Source organism: Pomacea canaliculata, linkage group LG1 (genome assembly GCF_003073045.1).
Source record: "Pomacea canaliculata isolate SZHN2017 linkage group LG1, ASM307304v1, whole genome shotgun sequence".
Lineage (NCBI taxonomy): Eukaryota > Metazoa > Mollusca > Gastropoda > Architaenioglossa > Ampullariidae > Pomacea > Pomacea canaliculata.
In genome coordinates, this window is record NC_037590.1 from 29722137 (window position 1) to 29742973 (window position 20837).

A 20837-nucleotide genomic window follows, 5' to 3' on the forward strand; every position below is an offset into this window, starting at 1 on the left:
CTTTCCCAATCATTGAAAATAGGCAGAAACCATAGTTATGAAAGTCACTACTTTAAACCCTCAGCTCTTCATACAGGTCCTTTTTCAGTTGAACACTGAGCAGGATGTGATTGACAAAATTATTCCCAGTTAAGACCTTTTGCCTTTCATCTTCATAACCCTCTATGCAGTTACACAAACATTCAAACCTGTGCTTTTCTTAAAGTTCCCTATTTCTATGGTTCCTATGTAGTCTTTCACTCCTTGAAAGCTTTGACACAGCCCATTCTCTTTAAAGTTATTATTTAATGCTTAATGGGTGAGCTGGAAGCAGTAATGGGTCTTGTCCTCTGGATGTACCTCTTATAAAAATGTTTAATTTCTAACATTGTGTATCTGCACTTGATTGCAATAAGCAGGTTAGCAGAGAAAGAAAACAAAATCAGTCTTATGTATGCAAGCACATGAGTAGTCTAGAACACTTGTGCAAAAGTTATATATATATTAAAAAAACAAACAAAAAAAGCATCACTTTGTGGCTATACCGATTAAATCTCATTAAGCTTTTTTTGCACGAGGAAAATTTGGTAGGACTGGACAGGAAGGAAGAGAAGAGGAAGAATGCAAACAATCTGTATATTATATATAGACACATAAAATGTTCGCCCCTCCCCAAGCATGAACAAGACTTTACTGGTAAGAAAAATTTGATGTAAAGGAGGAAAAACTAAAATGCCAGGAAAACGCGTTAGATTATCAGATTTCTGAAAATGCTATCAAGTTCATATGAAGCATGCTCTTTCTTGTTCAAAACGGGACACGTATAACATTGACTGAAAAAAGTACTAGTTTAATTTTTCTTTTCTCAAAACACAACAATGCAATTTTTACTGTTCCAGTCTTCATGCTGTGTACATGACTGGCTTTAAAGTTCGAAACAAATTTGTCCATGGAATAGTCACATTGTCCTGCCCATTTATTCTCCATCCTGGTCCTCAATTTTAGGGGCAAGGTAAAACCTCAAGTATCCCATGTCAGCAATTTTGTACTCCACCACTGAAAAAAAAAAGAGCGAAACAACATTAACCAGGGGACGTAACTCTACATTGCTTTTAAAACTGATTTATACGATAAAATAAATTCAACAAAAAACTTTTAGCATGTTGCTTTTATGCTGGAATTAAGATTCTATGCATTCCTAAAAGATGCTCAGTTACATACCCAGTGGTACATCCTGTGACATAGATAATGTCACCTGTGGAGATAAAGCAGTTGCCTTGGTGAAAAAATTCAAGTATCTGAGTGCAAATGTCAAACAAACAGCCTGATTCATCTCTACAATAACAGCTTCCTCTTCTTTGTCTGTACTTGTTGTCTGGGCAAGTTTGACGTTTCCTGAAAAGAGAAAGTATCGAAAAATACAATTGGCAGCAAGAAACATGGCATGCAGTCACTTCCATTAGGTTTCAAACATAAAACATGATCTTTACTGCATCAGCAAAGTAATTTGAAAGTTTTTGTACAGCTATCAGATGTTCTAAGTTCAAATAAACCATATGTACTGAAATTATCTTACTGGGAGATTTTCTATTTGATATGTAGGAGAAAACACATGCATTACAACAACAGGTAAATTTTTCATTCAAAAGATTACTGAATAATGAATAAAATTAGTTATATGGTAATTTTGCTTTTAATAAAATACCTGTCCCAAGGTCTCCACTGGCAGAAAACTTGACTCCTTCCTTAGTACACGAGATGACAACAGAGTCACCAATTTGACTAAGGTCACGGCAGATACGTTGAAACTCAGCAGATGGCATTTTCACTACGCAGCTGTACTCGGTGTCCTGTATGGATTTTAAGAAACTCATAAATATAAATGCACAGGCAAGGTTAATTATTACCACTATTGTGAAATAAATCAGTACATATCTATATCAGCATCCAAGTGCAAAAAAGAACTATTGTTTTATACAAAATGACAAATGTAACAATAAAAAAAAAAAATTAAGAAAGAATTTAAGTAGCTGTTTTCATTTTAAAATCTAATAATTCAAGTTGATCGAATTACTGGAATGCCAAGATGTTCTGTGTCAAGATCAATCAGCTTCATCTCATAGTCTGACACCTTCTCTTGATCTGTAATAAAATAAATAAAACTTGATATGCGACTTAACAGTTTTATCACAAAATTTTGAATGACTTCATAATACTTTAAATATAAACAGATTTGTTTGTAATTATTAAAAACACACCAGAACTGTACCGCTTCTTATTCAAAAGCAACTCACCGTTTTGACAATACCAATAAAGACTTTAAAAAACTGAAAAATGTACTTACTTGGCGATTCAAAGACAAATGTAACTGTGTCAGCATTATCGCCGGCCTTGATGGTGATAATGTCATCGTTGCCAGCGCATTTCAGTATTTTTGCCATGCTGCAAAAGCAAAAGTGCGTTAAAATCTAACTTCCAATAATGGTATGTGTACGAAGTTAATAGTTTCATTTGCATTACTTTGAAATTATCTGACTCGAATATAACACAATACGATATAATTTATATGTCATAATCTAGCTGGGAATTAAGAAAAGAACTAAAAAGATTTTATCAGAAATGACGCATTGATGAATTTCGGCGCAATTTTGCAACAACCAAATTTGTATTACCTCGGCAAATTAATGCCCATGGACAAGTTTCTGTCACATCTGTAGGTATCAAATCCATCGCTCCGCAAGTTTAAGGACACCAAACTAACGTGTGAACTGTCCATAGCTTGAAGACTGATTCCTGTGCTTGTGCAATCGTAAATTGCTTCATTGAGGAGATCTTTTGTCGCTTCTAAAATCTTTTTCCACAAAGATCCTTGAACAAGTCGTGCCTCGAACATTTTTCCCCCGAGAAGAAAAATCACAAAAGTAACAACCAGGAAGACGTTTCGATGTAAACGAAGGGTACAGACGATCAAAGTCCAAAGCTGTTGTCGAAAATGGAGGTTCAGCCCCGAGGTTTACCTTGTATCGAAGCCACAATCGCGCCAAGAGTGAAGGTGGCGGGAACAACGCTGTGTGCAGATTGGTGTACACTACCGGAAGTTACGTTTTAGTGGCTAGCATCTGTGTCTGGGGCGCGTTTCACTTTACATTTTAACCATCAAAACTACAAAGTCATTATATAAATTACGTCATGTTATCTAGACCATTATTAAAGTTATTAAAATTCGTTTTGCGTATTTAATGTTAGTCTGAAGTGAGTTTCAACTGGCAGCAACTCTGTGAAAAGTAACATCTGCATTCAGTTGTGGAACAAGGATTAAAAACGTTTTCCATCTGAATTAATTTTCTAGTAATGATAGTTTGTGGTGATGAGAAAAATACATGCCTGTCGATAATACATGAAATCCATTTAATATCCTAAACATTTTAAGAAGTCTCTTAAACTAATTCTCCTTTCAGAGAGTGGAGTTTTAATAAAGATCTATCTCTTATTCCGATACTTTATTGAAACCACCCTGTGACTCCATCCTCTGATCTTTTCATTCTACAAGTAATATAATACCACATATTTGTACTCTGTCCACTCGATCGTGTCTAAGAATAGACAACAGAGAGCTTAGATGTACACTGGCATATACTCCAAATGGGGGCGTTTTATACGTTCTTTTGTAACATTTTTAAAAGTGTATTTAAATAATCGAAAGTCCTCCTTTGCCAACATGATAACACGACTTGCTCACCACTCTTTGGTTATGTGAATCGAAAAACAATTTAAATTAACTCTTCTCATCACAAGTTTTTATCAACCTACATTTATTAATCCCCCTTTTTTTTTATTGTATACGAATATTTAGGATTATTTTTATCAACATAAATAACTGCACACCCCGTTATATTGAAATATAAAATTTATTTCTCGCACCCTTCTTGCAATTTGTCAATGTCACTTTGAATCATTATGCTATATTAGTTTTTGAAGAAGTTTTGCACTTCCGTGTATGTCTGTCCCTTTGCTTACATGGTGTTTACGACATACACAAGAATGTTCAGTAGTTATTTCCCCTGTTTGCCTGGTAGGACGCTAGGTACAGTCGCTAGTGTCTGCATCATTATTATCAATAACTACTTACAGCTGAATAATGTGAGCTGCATAGGCTATTCTGTAGAAAGGTAAATATGTTAACATTGCATAACATTCAGTCATTCGTTATTTTCTGTACTACTCCCCCCCTTTCTTTTAAAATATTGACGACCTTTGTCGGTTGCAGGTTGTAATAAGTAAGCCAAATACGCTGCATCTTCTGCAGTAATAATTCGATTTGAAGTGTGCACAAATGCCTTAAGCTTAACATCAATTAGTTACATAAATGTACTTTTGATGGGTATATCACACTTAATGAGCGTTGGCATTGTGAGGATATTATATGCAAAAAATTAGGTCTCAGATGTAAAAGTAGTCGGAATATGTGTCTGGTATGCACCCATTATTATGTTATACCATGGACGTGGGGATCTACGTTCATTGTTATACCCATCAGTATTTAGCAGGAGATCGTGCACTTAATTATAAGAGAAGAATGAAGAATGAAGTAATCTACCGTGTGGTATCTGTTACAGAAAACTGCGGTTTCTTAGCAGCCATTTCGTAGTATTCATAAACCATTTAACGTCATAACGTTTTAAAAGCAAAAAATTCAACAAAATTTAAGTTTTTCGTTAAAAAAAAAAAGAACAACTTTATAAACAGGAGTTCATCAGAGACTTGTCAGTGTTCAAAGCTCCAAATTTGAAAGTGGATTCTTTCATTTTATTTTCAGACATCATAATGGAGAATTTCTTGATAGGATCAGCAAAGCATCGATGGATGTTAGCACTTTACCATCATGCCAGAAATGCAACAGCCAACCCTACTTTGACTTTTCAGCGAAGCATTTCACATAAAAACATAGTCCAGATTGCTGGACCCTGTCACAAGAAAGCTGACTATTCTACATGCCAAACACTGGCAAACACCAGATGGCAGAACTTGTTTCAGCAGCAGTGGACATTATTATCAACTCCTGCAGCCTTCATTCATACATCACTACCAGTTGATGCCCGAGGATCTGCTTACTCCAACTTTGGGCATAAGCGCAGACCAGCAAGCAAACTTTCTATAATTTATACTTTCACTTTGGTAGTACTGTTGATTGGTTGCTTTGGATTGGACGGGTAAGTACATTTTCATGGTGAGCAAAAAACTGTGCTTGTCATGTAAGCTAATAACTGCAATACAATGAAGTTTTTTACTATGCTGGTAAGCTTAGTTACCTGCACAACAAACAGCTAGTGTATGGTTGATTGCTTAGTGTACCTGAAATATTAACTCAAATGTGTCATGTATTTTTCATGAAAACCTTAGTTCACAAACATAATATTAATGCCTACATAAGACATATAAGCCTTAAGAATTAACATAGCAACAGCCCATATTATCAAAAGCCTCCCATGCATTACAACAATAATAATTCATAGCAACCAGGCCCCCACACACATACATTCTATCTCTCTCTTAAGGTTTTTAGGGACAATCCTGATCAAAGATTTTCCAGAAAAGTTTTCAGAGCAGATCAAAAAGTAGAGATTGAGCACTCTCCTAAGGATTTAGCATTGATATGTAAAACAGCAAGAGTCAAATTATCTGCATATGATTGGAATCTTTTTGCCAGGATATACTGATGAACCAAGTCATATATGAAGAACCAATTGAGTAAACTGCTTACAACAAACATGCAAACTTGTACTTTATTCTGGATTCAGCTGGAAGCCAGTGCAGGGCACGGAGATAAGGGGTAATGTTCTTAGACTTGCAAATTTGAAGGATTAAACATGAAATTTCTGAAGACAGTACAACAAATTCTGGAGACAGCATTGAAGCAAAGTATTACAATTATAAAACCTGGACAGAATGAAGGCTAAAACAAGTATCCTTATGGCCTGTTTCATCAGGTAATGAAAAATGTGGCTGTGGAGATGTAATTAGTCTTGATAGTATGGATGATGCCAGGAACATGAGCATGCATTGTTAGATGACAGTTGGGTGTAGCAGCAAGATTCTTCATAATCTCAGACAGCATAACAGTAGAGTTGCCAATAATCATCTTTTCTTGAATATAAACAAAAGAATGTGCCAAGTAAAACAGCATAACTTAAAACTTGTCATCAAACTTCAGCTTGTTAAATATCGGCCAAAACATCCTAAATACACTGCTGGATAGAATAGACAAAACTGCCGAAGTGCTTCAGTTTTGCAGACCTAGGGAGTTGCATGTTATCAGAAAAGAAACGACAACTGAGTGAGCAGTGATAATCTCTGATAAAGGTGAAGTGTGCAAGACAAACAATACAGGACCTAAAACTGAACCCTGAGGTACACCATAACAAACAATGATTGGATCTGAAGTGATGCTGTTGATACAGATCTAGTGGGGTCTGTCTCTATAATAAAAATCTACTTAATGCCGTACCCTAAATGCCATAAACATACTACAGTCTGTCAAGTAAAGTACTGTGATTTACAGGATAAAGACCACCGATAAATCTATATTAACAAAGAGTAAAAACTTTGAGATTCAACAGGAATCAAAACATTCTGTATATATTCCTAATTGCAGTTATGCAGATAATCATTGTTTGCAGCTTTTCATGGTTGATGAAGAAGTTGAAGGTGGATGCAGCATCAGAAGTTGAGTCTGACTCCAGCAAGAGCAAAGAGGATGGTGAGGATGAAGACGAAGAAGAAGAGGGAAAAAAGAAAAAAAAGAAAGTAGGGTTTAGAGACAGAAAGGTGAGTGATGGGTATGTATTCTTTAAGTGTTGATGCAGAAGTAAATCATGGAGACCTTCTTTTTCTCATTCTTTGTTTAGAAACACGAGAATAATATTCAGTCATATAGTAAGATGATATCAGTTGCATCCAGTGTTTAATGATGAATATGATGTAACTGTTGTCAAGTTAATGATGCTTACTTGTTGTAGAAGCTAAAAGCATCTTGGGTGTAACAAAAGCAAATAGCTTGTAAGAGTAGTCAGCTTAAACTGTTTTAGAAAATACTTGCATGTGATGAAACTCCATTGCTAGGTATTCAGCTTTGTTTCATCTTGAAGGCCATTGAAATGCATTTTTGCATTTTTGCCGTAAATAATAACCGCAGGTTCAAATAGATTGAATTCAGTTTGTATTTAATATTCTGTTTTTATTTTTAATCTGTAGATCATTGGATATGAGGACCGTATCCGTGCATATTCCACACCAGACAAGATTTTTCGCTATTTTGCAACGCTGAAAGTTGTGCAGAATGGAGAAATTTATATGACTCCAGAAGACTTTGTGCGCTCCATCACACCAGGAATCAAACAACCTGATGGTTGGTAATCTAAAAGTGTTTGGCTTTCGCATGCACCTAAATTTTTTTCATGCCAAAATCTTTTAATTCAAGTGCTTTTGATTAACATTTTTATTATTAATTTCAGGAGTCAGATCAGCAGTCACATAATGTTTTTTTCTTAATATTGTAAGAAGTAACTGAGTAAACGTGTCCTTTGACTACTGGAATGAACTTCAAGTTGATGTTAAATTTTTTTAAATGAAAATATCTGAGGGAGTACTTAGATGCACAGAAGCAAATGCACATCTATCTATTCCATTGCAAGTGAAGGGAAAACTATTATTTCACTGAAAAACTATGCATGAGTTACGTCAAATTGTTTGGGTGGCTATGCGTACTTCAGATGTAATTCTTGTTTTGAAGGAATGATTGGGCAGAGAGGTCAGTCAACTGCAAAGATGAATAACAAAGACTTATTTGGGGTCATTTCGTTCGGGGTCTAAATTGCTTGATTAATTTATGAGTGATTACCTTTTGTTTTTCAGGTCTTGGATTAGACAGCTTTCGCAAGTTTGATCTCCAGGTAAAACATACCAAAAGAATTAAATGCACTGGCTATATAATTAATGTTCATCAAAGTTTGAATTAAAAAAAAAAAAATTAGGAATGTAAATGTTTTTAGTGAGTTTCTGCTTTTGAGTAAAACAGAGGTTTGTTTTTTTTTTAAACTAACTTTATATATCTTCAGCATGATACATTTTCAGTTTTCTATTGTTGTCAGAATTGTTTGCTTAGGTATTGTCTGTGCATCAGTACCAGTCAAAGGATAGATGAATGGTGTGTGTTTGTGTGAGTGTGTATGCGCACACATGCGTGTGCTGAAAATTATGTGCACACATTTCAAGAAGTTTTAAAGATCATAACTATCTGGCAACATCTGACAAATGTTCCAATTGTTTAGAGTGATGCCTTCTGGCTGTTTATAGGAGAGAATCAGTAGCATGAATTTCATTCTGCACAAAAAGATTGGTTACATTTTTATGTTGCACAAGAAATGCAGTTGGTAGAACAGCACGTACTGTGGGTGATTAAAAAGAGATTGTGATGCCTTTGTGGTGTTGTCAGTAGCACTGGTTCATGACTAATTATGGATGGTAGTTTCTTTTTTTTTTTTTTTCTGCTACCTTCAGTTTACTTCCATTTTGATATTATGTACATCTAAGATTTCCATTGAATCAAACTCAATGTTTGGAAAAAAAGAAATTGTCAGGTCTCGCCAGTGTGATCTTTTAAAGAGGTTAGTTGAAGAGATTGGCTTAGTGTTTGGGAGCTGATATAATTTTTTCAAATCTGGAATAGAAATGCAGACTTTGTTTTGAAGCTTATAATTTGTTAATAAAAGATAGGGAGAAATCTGTATTGTGAAAGCCCAAATTTCTTGTTATTTCATTGTTATTTTTATGCAAATCTTGCCACCATATGGCACTCACAAACCCTAAATGTTTTCCCCCCAAACACTATCTTAGAAGGATAGCTTCAAAGATTTGGTGAGTCGGTCCTAAATCAGCAGGAAGATCTTGGCTTTGAATTGTATCTTGGATTGTTTTTTTTTTCAACCTTCTTTTGCCTATGGTTCTCTTAGGCAATGGCTGTTCAGCTGGATTCAGTCAAATATGCTCAGGCCTTTTTTATTAGCATTCTGCTAGGGTTAGTTGTATAACATTGAAAGAACATGCCTGTTCTAAAGATAGTATGCAATGCATGCCGTTATATTCTTTCATAGCTTTTTTACTATCAGCAGTCCCTGCTGGTATTGAAGCACAAGCTGTAGTGTGTATTCTGCATATCTAATTTCAGTTGTTATTTTGTTTAAGAAGTACATTTGTACATTTTGGGGTAGACATAGATTACATTTGTGTTTACTGTTTGTTAAAAGTCTAGCACTGAGTGTTTGGGGTATCAATAGCAGATCAACAGGAGTCAAAGACAAGTTACATATGAAATAGTTCAAACCAAATAAAATACATATGTGTACACACAAAATACATACAGATAAGCTTGAAAGTGTGTCCATATAGAATGTTGACAACAATTGTTTGTAAACCATACACCAATAAAAAAGAAGTTAATAGTACAGATTTTCACTTGAAGAGGCCTGTTACTGTCTAATCAAGATCAGTTGAATAGCCAGTGCAATGTTTCTGAAAAATTTGCCATTTCTTCTGCCATATTTAGTTGATCATGTATTTAGTTTACTACACGTTAAAGTAACTGAGTAATGGTATAAAGGAATTTCCATTAGGTTTTACTCTCCAGTTTAAAGCCAAGGTCTGACTGTAGGCTTGGTGATGCAGACATGTAATGCGCCAGTGTTGTATTTTAATTCCACTCACAAAATACTTCACTAATGGCTGTGCACTTGCCTTCTGTTTTGTTTTACTTTTTGCATTATTTTGCCTGTCTCTTCATTATTTATTCATCATTTCCTTTTATTTTAGCTGATGTCTGCTTTGTCTAATTGATAGTGAATACGTAGAGTGTTTGATTTGAGGAGCAGTAATTTAGTGATTAGTGACAATGGTTAAAAAAAATACAAATGTGTTATTTATTTAAAGGAATTTCTTGATTTGCTTTCTCAGGATACATTGAGTGATCTGATAAAACCCATTTAGAGGTCAACCCAGGCTGCTCTAGACTACTAAGCGGATTCCAAATGTTTACTAGCAAGCACAAGCATGACTTTATCATATGTGAGGTTAATTACAAATTCGAAAAAAAGAGAAGAGCTAGGTTGATATGTGAACTGCTAGATTTCTGATATCAGTAGGCATTCTTACAAGATAAATGTTCAAAATAAAGACCTGATATATTTGCAAAATGCACTTTAAAAACATATCCTGGGAAAAAAGGAGAAAGTATCCTTCTACTTTTTACTAATTGACTTCTGTTATTATTTTACATATTTGTAATTGATAAGAAAACTTGAAATAATCTCACATGCAGATGGCTCAACATTTACAGTTTTCTGTGTGTGTGTGGGGAGGGGTGGCTATGGTTGAGTACCACCATTAATTCTCTAAACCGTGAGAAACTATAAACTACGTAAGTATTCAAAAAATTTGAAAACATAAGAAAATCCTGTCAGTATTACTTACAATAAATTTATAAACTTAAAGATCTACCTGAATGGTTTGCATTTTTTGCAGGTATTGGTAGATATAGGCGATACAAACCTAACTAGTAAATTTCAGCTTCCAAAGCGGATCCGTTAATTATCTGTTACCAAAGTACGCAATTTGCATTTGAGTGCTGCTATCAGTGTTCTACATCACTTTGGTACACCATTCACTACATTGCCAGCCTTCAACACCAATCAGAGAGACAGTTAAGGTTATTCGGACATTGAAAGTCAGCATTTCTTGTGCTAAAGTAGCAGTTTTTCAGAACCACGAGAAACGCAGACTGTCAGTGTCCGAATAATCCAAACTATTGCTCATTCTCCCTCTCTGATTGGTGCTGACGGTTGGCAGTGTTGGGAATGGTGCACTAGCGTGACGTAGAACACAGCGCTCATTGGTCACAGGTGCGAATCATAGCAGATAATTAACGGATGGGTTTTGGATGCTGAAATTTACAGGTTTTATACCGCCTATATCTGCTGATGTCTGATAAAAATGCAAACTGTTCAGGTTGGTCTTTAACAACGCTGTTCCATCTGTTCTTTAAAATGGTGTAGATCATCTTAATAATAAATGTGGGATTTATATTGCACATAATCACAGTCACAAAAGGAGCATGCCCTTTGTGCTTAAGACATTGGACAGAATGCAAAGGACATAAGGAGAAACAACTATATGTAGACAAGTAATAAAAAACGAAAATAAAAGACACAAAGAGGAATTAAGGAACAAACAGTAAGGATGGATATTGTCCTAAATCTCCAGAGACAAACAGGCTGGCAGACTAGTCTATTGACAATAAATATAATCACAACTATGGACAGCTATGTTGATTGGTGTAAGGAGTAATGCTCATCGTACAGATGGGGTTTTGGTGTACGGTAAAAGGATTTGAGAGTGGGTAAATGGTGAATATGGTATGGACATGATAGTTTAAACTAAAAATGTTGATATGGGGTGGATTTGGGAATTCAGTCCAGCACAACAAAATGTATTTTCCAAGAGCCGAAGTAAAAATTATTCCTTCTAAGAAGAAGATTTAGAATTCTGCTAGATAATACATAATTACAAGATGAGGAACTTTACTCTGGTTGATGCTAATGAGAACACCTTTCATCCTCTTGTTCCTTTAACAAATATTTTAACCATTCCTCACCATAAAAAGCATTTAGCAAATTTACTCCACACTATTGAATTTCCATTCCTCTTGAAATTCCTGTAATATGTATGCGTGGTCTTTCAAGAAGTTACCTGAGCCTTGCCCATCTTCAAGTACTTACATTCTGTTGTTTTGGTCTTTGTGTTTTACACAAAACAAGTTTAATTTTTTATTATATTTCATTACATTTAAATTCAAAAATTGTTCATGCTTTTTTTAAGAAGATGTTGTTTGGTGGTATGCCTCAAGTGACAGGCCTTGAAAACAAATATGCTTGGTCTTGTCATACCAAGTGCCTTATTTTAGTAGTAGGAACAGCTAGGATCAGTAGCTGGTACCATAGGTAACTAGAGTACACAAGAGTACTTGTGATCTAACATTTATTAATTACATTATAATAGCTATATGCTTATTGCTAAGTGGAGTCCATGTAATCTATGTTGGCATCAGTATAGTGCTATATGCTGCTCTATTGAAGCACAGTATTTATCATTTTTATAAATTTTGTTTTCCATCAAACTCTGATTTTTGCACTTGGATCAGAAAATGGTTTTACTTCTCATTAAATTTGTGATTCTGTTTCTCTTTGGTGTCTCACACATTCAGGACTAAGCTTTGTGCACCTTTTATTCATGAAACTGTTCGTGGACTAGAATGATTACACAGCTCTGGTAGTTTTTTCACCTTTTTTGAAGGGAAACAATGTATTTTATTTTGTAGCACATACAGTATGTGTAGAGTATCCTCTGTGATACTACTTTCTTATGAATAAAAAAGTGTATAATATTTTTACAATTTAAGATATTTTTTGTAAGGAATGGGATTATAAAGAAAAAATTTATATAAATGCAGATTGCACTTTCAGAACCAGCTTATGTCGTTTGTATTTTGTTTTTTTAAAAAACTCATTTTAGAGCTAGACTTGAAAGTGAGGGAGTGGAAACTAGTATAACTTTTAATATCTGTTTGATGCCCAATTTAGAAAGTGTAAAAAAATGTGTTTTGTTTCCATGACAGAGGGATCAACATGAGACCTCTTCCCACATAAGCGAGGACAGCATTTTCTACAAGCTGAGCGAGCATGGCCTCATTTCCTTCTCTGACTACATCTTCCTACTCACAGTTCTTTCCAGTAATTTTTGTTGTAGATAAATAGTAAAGTAGATAATTTTATATTGTTGCATCAAAGCACTTTACGTGAATGTCATTTTCAGAATTGTATTGTCAAACTGATGTAACTATTTTTATAAGCTCTGCTTCATCTTTATAAGTTATTTGAAATGGTGACCCTTTTATATGGAGAAAGTTAAGTTGTTCCAAGTAATTTGTTCAACTAAATCACTTGTTTTGTTCTGAAGCTCTTAAGACCCCAGCTCAAGTACTAGCTGTTGCATTTTGAGATAATAATAACTAGATTAAAAAAGAGAAGTGCAAGTTATGTAATTTCCTTTGTTCAGATATTTTAGCTTGGTTTTCCATTAGAATTTTTTTGTATGTTTGGTGATTTATGACAGATCTGATCGGAGCTGAATATCAAGTTTACTTTTGAATGTCTGAAACAAATTGTTTACTTTGTTTGCATCTTGACCTACATGGAGTAAAGGTAGTATTATGACTTACAGATTATGGGGAGTGAAATGTTAGAGCCCTCTTTTATAGGAAGGCCAGCTTTTTGTGAGGTTGGTGCCTGTCTCCTGCTCACTGCCTTGCCTTAGGTACCTACTCCACAGCTGATGAACTGGGGAAAAGTACTCTGTGTTACATAGAGATGAAACTGGTTTCAGTACATGCTGTTGAGTTTGGATGCCATTGCCACCAAGCTGTCTGCTCCTCCTGTCTTGACATAAAGCCTTGAGACTATTAGTGATGTTGTTAATTAGGAATAGATTATTAAAAACAAAAATTAAAGTGTATAGTTCCAACATTGATAATCATTGATTTTTCTGTAACAGCCCCTCCAAGAAATTTTGAAATTGCATTCCGAATGTTTGATATCAATGGAGATGGGGAGCTGGACTTGGAAGAATTCAATATGGTAAGTGTGACATTTAAAAATTTTTACTAAACGATATGGTAATCACTGGTAGATTCAGCTGGGCTTCCTTTGGGAAGGAGCTTCATTTTCTTCTACCCCAGTGGGACTTTAGAAGCAGAGCACCATTTAAAGGGACTCTTTTGGGGTCTGTCATTTAAAACTGATATGTTGTGCTGTTTTTGCAGTTGCAGCAGAACCAGCACATCCAACTTTGGCATATTTTTATATTTAAGTGGGCATTCTCCAGGATAGGTTGATTGTATAGATTAAACGAGCCCCATCACCGCAACTAATTTTCATTAGTTAGTGCCTTTATCTGCCTTCACAGTCATTGTGAAAAGTTCCTCATCTGTCAGTCCAGCCATTGGGAACTTCCTTGCTCTTGTTTGCCTGGTGAGCCCATCATATTACACTTGGGGTATTTTATAGAGCTAACAGCACTACCTGGTATCCTGCCCCATCTTGCTAGGAATACCGCCGGTTGATCTGCAGCTGCTTAATCATCTGGAAAAGCCCAGCTTATTTTGCAGCTAACCTTCCATATCTGGAGGCTGGCCTCCTATCTACCACCTGGAGAAATGCTGGTATAGGGATGGTCACCCCATTGCTGCAAAGGGAGTAGCATCAACTCAAAAATGTTTTCAACAGTATTTTCAATTATTTTTAAGTGTACCAGATATTTCAAATGTATTTAGTCATTTTGCGTTTCTGCATATGACATTCTTGATTTTAATATATATATTTTTTTCAAAGGTTCAGGAGATCATTCGCAACCAGACTAGCATAGGGATGAAACACCGAGACCATACCACAACTGGTAGCGTTGATCGCGGGATGAGTTCAGCTCTTGTAACATTTTTCTTTGGCAAAGATGGTAAAAAAAAACTAACGCATCAGGAATTTTTGGAGTTTCAACGGCAACTCCAGCGTGAAATCAACAGGATTGAGGTACATTATAGCTTTTTAGGAAAGAGAACATTTTGGTTTCACTAATTTGTTTTGTGAATCTCATGCATTTTTTTCATGCAGAATGACTGTAGTCTTTGGTGAAGTCGCACTGCTGTTTTTTTGCAAAATACTTTGCTAGGCATATCTCTCTCCAAAAGTAAAAAAATATACTGTGCATATTTTATGTTAACAGGTTATTTTCAAGGAGTGTACACATTTCTTTGCCACATTCTGATTTTAGCTATTTTACCTACCACCAATTAGGCATAAAGGACACAAAAAATAATATCCATTGGACTTCTGAGTGTGAGTGCATGTTTCTTATGTGTGATTGTAAAGAGATCTTTTTCATGTATTTTTAAATACCTATCTGTATGTAGTTTGAGCGATATGCTGGTGAAGATGGAACAATATCAGAGAAGGATTTTGGCAACATCTTGCTGACATATGCAGGATTACCCTCCAAAAGAATGTCTCGCATGTTGAAAAGAGTCAGACGGAAGTTCAAGGAAGAGTCTCAGGTATAACAGCAACCAAATCACTGAATTTCTTTTTCATGATCAGATATTAAATTTACAGTGATAAGTAATGATTAACAATAAACTCCACGAGCAGTGATACTGTTTTGACTCGTCTTCCAACCTTCATTCAATCATTCCGTTGACTGGTACCACTCGAAAAGTGGGCATGCTGGTCCTTTGGTACACATCTGGGTGAATGGTTGTATAGATGCAGTTCTAACAAGGCTCACCAATTAGACTAGCGAGCAGAGACTGATGATGATGATGATGATGAAGAAGGAGTCTTATAACGCGCAAAATCCGAATCCTTGAGAAACGCTCAATTCGCCGAAATGTTACAGAAAAGTACACCAATAAAATCCACATTAGCAGCTGCAGAAAACCAAAAGGAAAGTTAGAATCAAACGATCCGACGGCTAAAAAAGGACCACAGTTGTGAGTGAACGATCTGCTGCTGCAAAGCGCATGACCACTACTCACAAACATAGGTCCACAAATCAGAAGAAGGAGAAACAGGTGTTTGCATGGGCATTGTAGGAAAATGAAGGGTTAGATCATCAGGTGCTGGGCCCTGCAGTACAGTCCTCAGTCCTCTTGACGAGTGCTGAGTTACATGCACTGTGGTCGTATCTCTGTGACCTGTATATAGCTGATCGATACAGGCCACACTGTCAAACTGCACGATGACCCCCTCTGATGATTGTGATCAACATCTACAAGCCGCATGAGTTAAGTGTCTTTGTGTTGCATTCTGCGAACTGACTGATCTACAGGCTGGATGTCGATCTCTCTCGCGTGCTTCACTCACTGTCACAGCGAATTTGAGTTGTGGTAAAGAAAGTGAAGCGACGATCCCCTTTTTCGTTGTATAATATGATAATATTCCCTCATATTCTTAAGATGTTCTCAGTATATTCTCAATATTTTTCCGATGTCATCGATCCTTGTTATCTGGAGTCGTCCCATTAGATCTACAGGGATCGCCCTTAGTAACCACAAATAACCACAAAACTACAAATAGTTTGCACTTCTTTCTCGTGGAACGGCTGAGACTCTCAGCTGCCAGTGTTAGTATCAGCTGCGCAAAGGACTGTTAGTGTCCGCCATAGAAGCAAACTCCGAGAAAAGCTCTTGTATCTGAAATATTGTGTGGCAACAGCCTGTCCTCAGTGTTCACAGAACAGGAAAACAGGGTCTTGTTATCTGCCAATGGTGGGGAGGTGATGTCGATGGTAAGGCTGACTTGCTGGTGTACAATCAGGCAGTTTAGCAAGTCATCTGCCCTGGGCCCGTACTGGATCTCAACGGCCCTGAGTTCAGATCTACAGCTTGGAAAGCCATAGTGTCGTCATACAGTAGCAACGCAGAATAGAGCAATGATGAAATCACAAAACAGAGGAAAACTGCATGAAAATTTTGAAAGCAAAGGACTGACTTGTGTGATCTTCAAGATCTTCAGAAAAAAAAAAAACCGTTATGCAGAGAAGACCAGAAGTCTACGGAAAATCCGAAATCGCAGAAGAAACCAAAGTCAAATAGTCTTGCACAGCAACGACGAAACGAAAAAAAAAAAGCACCGGGCTAACCAATGGGCACCAAAAACACAGCAAACTAATAAAAATACAAAAATTGCGGAGAACCGCCTCCCTCAAACCTGCCAGGCGAAGGGACGCTACTCTCACCATAGACTGCATAGAGAATCCCCACCTTTCACTTTTGCAAACAAGTTTTCCTCTGTCCACCTATTGTTGATTCCCCTTGAAGGTACCCTAGAGTTTCATGCCAGGTTGCAAAGCCAAATCAGATCTTTTGTGCCAGTTCACTGTTGGGAGAAGGGGTTTTTGGTGTCCCATGATGGGTTTTGTGCTCCATGTAAGATATTTGGAGCAGCCTACTCAGGCACTTGTTCTTGAATGCCTGTATTCTCTTTTCACTTAAGCAGAGTGCACATATCACATCCCTACAGTTGGATGGGAACTTTGAGGGGTTTATACAGTCAGTACTTACTGGCAAACCTGATTGTTTTTCCACACCAGATCCTGTCCAGCCTGGCCATTTCCACTGTTGCTGTTGTGATCCTGGTGTGAATGTCTGAAGTCCATCTGCCATCTTTGAAGAGTCCTTAAAACTGTTCATCTTACTGAACTGTTCTCAGTTCATTTAGACCCCTGCATTGTTGCAGCCATTGGTGTTAACCATGATTTGTTCTTTAAATACTGGTATGCATTAGATATGCATTCACAGTCAGTTTGTTGGTACAGTCTTGCAGTTTGCTGTTGGCTCCTGCCGTGAGATCAATGTCATCTACAAGACACAGGTCTACCCACCAATAGAAATGGAGGTCAGATGGCCATAGGTTTCTTCCATGATGCCATTGAAGAAGGCATTGAATACAGACAATAGGGAATACCTTTGCTGACACTCATTATTGCTGGAAAGAAGTCTCCTAGCTGTTGAGTAGTTTTGTGCTTAATGAAGTATTGTATAGTGCTTTGAAGATTTGAACAAGTTTTTATATCAGGATGCAACAGTTAAAGATCTGTTTAGTTGTGCTCCTGACTAGTCTGAAGCCAATGTGTTCTTCTGCTAGCAGTGGTAGTGGTAATATGATTCCGGATTTCATTTTGCATGTGTGGCTGATGAGACTTATGGTGTTGTAGTTTCAGGACTGTTGTATGTTTTCTTTCTTTGTATTGCACTGATAGAGCCTTAGTTTCTGGCACAGCATAAAGCTCAGTTTTCTTTTTAAGGGGTATGACTAGTGATTGCATCCATTCTTTACATTCCTAGATTCTTTGGCACCGAGCAATAAGGGCCTTTGTTTGTTTGTTTTTTTTTTCCACCCTGCTTTAGCAGTTAGCTTGGATGTTGTCAGGGGACTTCAGTCCCTTTAGACATCATATAGCTGTTTCGCCCTCTTCCTATAGTACTGGCATGTCTGTGGGCATTCTGTTGTTTTGGAGGACATTGGCGCCTTCCCTTAGCTGGAAGTTGCCCAGGTTGTTGCAATATTCAGTCCTTCAGTTTCTGTGAGAAGATGGCCATTGCTGTCATCAGTGACAAAAGTCTTGGGTTGACCTGTTTTGGTAAGGGTCTTCATGAGTTGGTAGGCCTTTTATCTGTCATTTCATACCATTCCCTTGTATAGTCTGGCACTGGTCCTTGATCAGTTATCTGCCTTCATTATCTTCCTCATATTTCATTTTACTGTGCTAGGAAGATGCTTCTGGGTTACTATTTCTATTTTCAAGGCCTTCCTCTGGTCGCAGAGATGCTAGAATTTTGGATACCAAAACACCACCCCCATTCCCTGTAGCAAATGAATTATCTGACATTTACACTGTACTTGAAAGATAAATTTACATTGACCTGTCAAATCTGGTTGAGCAGTAGGAATTGGACATTTTGCAAAGAAACAGATTTTGTGAAAAACTGGTTTGAAAGATGTGGATTTTCTTCCACTACTGTTGCAAAAAAACCAAATAAACAAAAAATAAATACAAAACAAACCCCACCAAAAAACTATCAGTATTAACCCAGCCTCCTCTAGATTTGGTTTTATTTAGGAAGAAATCTTTCTGTACACAATTTGGATGTCTTTATCATCTAGTAGCTTGAAGAGTAGACTCTAATGTTTAAAAAAAATACAGTTGCAAAAGTAATCTGTTTCTTGCAGGGAATTGAGTTTGAAGAATATCTAGCTTTCTGGAAGTTTCTCAAAAGCATAAATGATGTAGACACTGCTCTCAGCTTCTACCACCTGGCAGGTGTCTCGATTGACAGAGGTGAGATTGTTAGAAAAGTTAACCATTTTATTTACAATTAAGGCATTCCGTATATATAATTCATTTTACTTATTTTAAACCTTACAATTGTTTACTGCTCTTAAAATATTGACTTGGAAAAGAGATAGAAGTTCTGGTCCACATTGTTTAAAGATTGCAGATTCCCATCTTGCCTCCAACACATGGTTACTTTGTGCAGGTGGCAACTGTTTAGTGCCGGACAAGTTCAGTGTAATATAGCTAAGTTGCAGATTCTTGCATAAAATGCTTGCACCACATTCCCCCTAAACAGTATGTTCCTACCACTAAATTATGTGAAATCAAAGCTGTTGTCTGCTGTTCTGTTTGTGATTTTTTCCAGAGACATTTCGCCATGTAGCTAAAACGGTGGCTAAAGCAGATCTTTCAGAACACATCATTGATGTGGTTTTCACCTTGTTTGATGAAAACAGTAAGTTTATTGTTGCACAATGAGTCACTCCTTTCTTGACTGTTTATTTAGGTTGAGAATTTGTCCACTTATTTTGATAAAGATGATAATATTACTACATTCAAGAGTAGAGCCATTATTTTGCATGAAATGCTGTGAACATTAATATGAGTAAGCATAAACTTAATAAATTCATCAAAAAAAAATGATGAATAGCACTTTAAAAAGCTCAAAACAAGTTTTAAGCCCTTTGGTTTTGGTCTGCAGATGATGGGGAACTTAGCAACAAAGAATTTGTGTCAGTTATGAAGCGCCGAGTCATGCGTGGTTTGGAAAAACCAAAAGATACAGGTTTTGTGAAGTTAATGAATGCCATGTGGAAGTGTGCTACCTCTGCCACCACATTTCTGGACTAATTTTTCTTTACACCTTATTTCCATTTACCCATGTTGATGGATTGTTAGATTTGTGTCAATAATGCTGATTAAAAACTAGGAATTGTCTGAACTTGTGTTTTTTCGAGCATTTTTACTCACTTCTAAAGTAACAAAATAAAAAAGGGTCAGCTCCCAGACATCTTGCTTTTGAAATAATCCATTACTGGCCCTTTATATGACACCAACTTTGTTCACTTTTTAAGTCCTCAGATATACTGTGACTATCCTGTTGTATCATTTCACTAAGATGGAAAAAGACTTACCAGCAATGTTGTGCTATTGAAACAAAAGGAAGGTTGACTACTTTGACGTGATATAGACTTAGCTACTTGCTACATGTAAAAACACCAGTTCCCCCTTTCCATTATGGAGAGAAAGAAAAACTAAAGCGTTTGGTATGGAGATGAGTTGGCATATCACATGTAACTATGAGGAAAATGCCATTGAAGATGAATTCTTTTGAATATTTAAAAAAAAAACTGCAAATGATGCCTTAATATCCAAATCTACATGAGCTTTTGTAAAGAATGTTACGGATATTTCCAATTTTTAAATTTATATGTTTATTAATCTCATCTGTCCTTTGAAAAATGCTAAGAGTTATAAGAATTACCCACTCCTTTACATTGTGTATGTAATGCACATGCTCATGGCTGTTGTTTTATTCATTCTGATCCATTTTTTTAAACACTATTAATACTACATAAAAGGGAATGTGTGTAACATTGTTACAGTTTGCTTTGTAACTTGTGCCATCATGTAATCTGTCAGATTTCGGTCTTGGACTTGATCGATGATAGTCAACTGCATGCTCTTGGCCCAAAAGTGCAGTCTTAGCTATAGTCTATATATAAATGTATATATATAAGAAAAAGGGGTCTGTTGCCTTTGTTGTGTATTGTCTGCTTTTTAAGAACATTGTGTGATTTAACCTATCAGCTAAAAATGTAAAAGACATATTGAAAATTTTATTAAAAATGTTCAGTAATTAAGACAAA

The 20837-nt window shown here is 36.3% G+C and overlaps 2 protein-coding genes across 3 annotated transcripts; one reads left to right on the forward strand and one right to left on the reverse strand.

Moving 5' to 3' along the window:
- Nucleotides 1-808: 808 nt before the first annotated feature.
- LOC112562557 (proliferating cell nuclear antigen-like) lies at nt 809-3062 on the reverse strand. The gene is made up of 6 exons (XM_025235856.1): nt 2652-3062; nt 2324-2421; nt 2054-2121; nt 1685-1829; nt 1201-1374; nt 809-1035 (listed from the first exon to the last, which is right to left on the reverse strand). The coding sequence occupies exons 1-6, from the start codon at nt 2870-2872 to the stop codon at nt 956-958; spliced, it is 786 nt and encodes a 261-aa protein (XP_025091641.1). The 5' UTR covers nt 2873-3062; the 3' UTR covers nt 809-955.
- Nucleotides 3063-3990: 928 nt separating this feature from the next.
- On the forward strand, nt 3991-20837 carry LOC112562511 (calcium uptake protein 1, mitochondrial-like). Of its 2 annotated transcripts, XM_025235794.1 has the most exons (13): nt 3991-4148; nt 4796-5189; nt 6657-6804; nt 7231-7384; nt 7891-7928; nt 8872-8892; nt 12701-12815; nt 13636-13718; nt 14472-14666; nt 15047-15187; nt 18864-18972; nt 19334-19423; nt 19670-20837. In XM_025235794.1, the coding sequence occupies exons 2-13, from the start codon at nt 4804-4806 to the stop codon at nt 19816-19818; spliced, it is 1629 nt and encodes a 542-aa protein (XP_025091579.1). In that variant the 5' UTR covers nt 3991-4148; nt 4796-4803; the 3' UTR covers nt 19819-20837. The 2 variants fall into 2 exon arrangements, with proteins under 2 accessions (XP_025091579.1, XP_025091587.1); XM_025235802.1 differs by lacking the exon at nt 8872-8892.